Source organism: Arachis duranensis, chromosome 2 (assembly GCF_000817695.3).
Source record: "Arachis duranensis cultivar V14167 chromosome 2, aradu.V14167.gnm2.J7QH, whole genome shotgun sequence".
Classification (NCBI taxonomy): domain Eukaryota; kingdom Viridiplantae; phylum Streptophyta; class Magnoliopsida; order Fabales; family Fabaceae; genus Arachis; species Arachis duranensis.
The window spans coordinates 26,580,458-26,583,776 of NC_029773.3; the positions used below are offsets into that span (position 1 = coordinate 26,580,458).

The window sequence follows — 3,319 nt, forward strand, 5'->3', positions numbered from 1 at the left end:
AGAGTGACACTCTGATCATGCATCCTGAGAGTTAACTCCCCTTTCTCTATGTCTATGATGGCTCTAGCAGTGGCCAAGAATGGCCTTCCTAGTATAACAGAGTCACTATCATCCTCTTCTGACTCTAGAACCACAAAATCAGCAGGGTATATAAAGCTGTCCACCTTGACTAACAGATTTTCAATTACACCCCTGGGGTGTACCATTGACTTATCTACCAGCTCCAGAGACATTTGTACTGGTTTGACTTCCTCTATATGTAGCTTTTTCACCAGGGAGGATGGTATCAAATTAATACTTGCTCCAAGATCGCACATTGCTTTAGTGATGGTCACTTCCCCAATGGTGCAAGGTAACAAGAAACTCCCTGGGTCCTCAAGCTTGGGAGGCAGCCCTTTTTGAATCAAGATTCTGCATTCCTCAGTGAGTGATACGATTTCCTTCTCATCCCAACTTCTTTTCTTATTGATGAGTTCCTTCAAGAACTTGGCATACAAAGGCATCTGCTCAAGTGCTTCAGCTAGAGGGATATTGATTTCCAGCTTCTTGAAGGTCTCAAGGAATTTGTGGAAATGTTGGTCCTTAACCTCTTTGTTGAATCTCTGGGGATATGGCAGTGGAGGTGTGTGGTTCTTTCCTATTTGCTGTTGTTCCTGAGTCATTTCCCTTGAGCTTTGTGGCTGATTGTCCTTCTCCTTGAGTTTCTCAGTGCTTTTGTTTGGCATCTCCTCTTGATCTAGTGCTTCATCTCCCTTCATTTGCTTTTTGGCTTGATCTGCTTTTGTTTGCTTCTCATCCTCTATTGGTTCTTTGATGCTCTCTTTTTGCTTCTTTGTAGTGTCATTATTGCTCATCAATATTCTCCCACTTCTCAATTGGATTGCCTTGCATTCCTCTTTGGGATTTGGGATTGTGTCACTAGGCAGGCAGTGAGCTTGAAGTTCTCTCAATAGAGATTTGCTTGGAGATTTGCCCGATCTGCCTCTCTAGGCTTTTTATTGATGCTTCTTGGTTTTTGGTTGCCATTTCCTGATATTTCATCATTTTGTCCATCAAGGTCTCCAAGTTTGTGAGTCTTTGGGATTCAGGTGGTGCTTGTGGTGGGTTGTGAGTTGTAGGTGGGGGGTGGTGGGCATTTTGGTTAATGGGTTGATTATTGGATTGGTATTGGTTGAGGTTGGGGTAGTTGTTTTAAGGTTTCCTGTAGGTGTTTTGGTTGGTTTGATGCTGGTTGTACTTTTGGTTGTTTCTTGGGTTGTTTTGGTTTGAGTTCCTCTGCCATGGTTGTTGGTGGTTTTGAGTGTCTCCCCATCTGAGGTTGGGGTGATTCTTCCATGAGGGGTTGTATGTATCACCATAGACTTCATTTGGATTGGAATGCATGTACTGGACTTGTTCTTGCTGTTGCTCTTCTTGAATTTCTTCATTTTATCCCCATGTGGTTGATGGTTGGCTAGTGTTGACTGCTGCAACTTGGAGGCTATCAATCCTCTTAGTCATTTGCTCAAATTGTTGTTGAATTTGCTGCTGCATTAATTTATTTTGAGCCAGGATTGAATCCACTCCTTCTAGCTCCATTACTCCTCTTCTTTGTGATGGTTGGCGGCTTCTTTGATGAGCAAAGAAATACTGGTTGTTGGCCACCATATCAATAAGTTCTTGAGCCTCTTCTGCAGTTTTCATGAGTTGCAAGGAACCTCCAGCTGAGTGATCCAAGGATTCCTGGGACTTCAGTGTTAAGCCTTCATAGAAGTTTTGCAACTTCTCCCATTCATTAAACATGTTAGAGGGACATTTTCTGACTAGAGCCTTGTACCTCTCCCATGCCTCATAGATGGGTTCAGTCTCCATTTGAGTGAATGTTTGTACCTCGGCCTTCAACCTTATAACCCTCTGTGGTGGATAAAACTTGGCAAGGAACTTGGTTACCAAATCATCCCAGTTATTGATGCTGTCTCTTGGAAACGATTCCAACCATTGAGTGGCCTTATCCCTGAGAGAAAATGGGAATAGCATCAGTTTGTAACTGTCAAGAGGCACACCGTTAGTTTTTACAGTGTTGCATATCCTCAAGAAGGTGGATAAATGTTGGTGTGGGTCTTCAAGTGATCCTCCACCAAAAGAGCAATTGTTCTGAACCAAAGTGATGAGTTGTGGCTTAAGTTCAAAATTGTTTGCATTGACATTTGGAGCCAAGATGCTGCTTCCACAATGTCTAGGATTAGCAAAGGTATAGGAAGCCAAAACTCTCCTCTGAGGTGGGTTGTCATTGTTGTTCTCTGCTCCACCAGGTGGATTAGTTGAATGTTCCTCCATATCTTGAAATTCTTCGTCTGATTCCTCTTCTCCAACAATATTCTTCCCTCTCTCAGCTCTTCTTAACCTCCTGAGAATCCTTTCATCTTGTTCATGAAAATTTAGTGCGTTTCTTCTTGTACCTGACATACAAGCATATCATGAGTAATGCACAAACCAATGATACTTCAATCTACTGCTGAAATTGAAGTTTTAGTTAGTTTAAGCAAAAAATCAAACAGTTAGTGGGTTAATCAAAAAAAAAGAAAAAAAGTGCTTGATCTAAATTTCCACCTCACTTAATCATTGTCAATCTAATCAATCCCCGGCAACGGCGCCAAAAACTTGATGGGATTATTTTGGTGGAGACAAGAATCTTTCCCAAAACAACACCAATCTAACCGGCAAGTGCACCGGGTCGCATCAAGTAATAAAAACTCACGGGAGTGAGGTCGATCCCACAGGGATTGAAGGATTGAGCAATTTTAGTTTAGTGGTTGATTTAGTCAAGCGAATCAAGATTTGGTTGATTGATGGGTAACTTGCAGAATTTAAATTGCATTGAAAGTAAAGAGAACAAGAAATAAATTGCTGAATCTTAAAGAGCAAGAAAGTAAATGGCAGAAACTTAAAGAGCAAGTAATGTAAATTGCAAGAATCTTAAATGACAAGAAATGTAAATGGCTTGAAATGTAAAGGGGATTGGGACTTGGATTTGCAGGAATTAAACAAAGAGAAATTAAATTGCATCAAACTGAAGAGTAAATGGGAATTGGGGTTGAATCGGATTCAAACAGACAAGTAAAATGAACAAGTAAAGCAAGAATCAGAAAATTGAAATGGTAAAATGAGATCTCAGGATCCAGAGACTAGAAAACCAAGTCTAGATCTCAATGCCTTCCTAGATCCAACAAGAACAATAGCAAAGGAATTGGAAATTAAATTGCAGTGAAAATCAACAGAGAGATCTAAGGTGAGATTGAAACAGAATTCCTTCAATTCTCCAACCCAAGATCCAAGACAA

At 40.8% G+C, this 3,319-nt stretch overlaps 1 protein-coding gene across 1 annotated transcript in view; it reads right to left on the minus strand.

Annotated features, from left to right (window-relative positions):
- Positions 1-854, minus strand: part of LOC107474098 (uncharacterized) — a 30,838-nt gene extending 29,984 nt beyond the window's left edge. The window contains exon 1 of the mRNA XM_052257789.1: positions 11-854. Coding sequence (XP_052113749.1) covers positions 11-854 — 844 coding nt within the window. The remainder of the gene's footprint in view (positions 1-10) is intronic.
- Between the last annotated feature and the right edge of the window lie 2,465 nt (positions 855-3,319).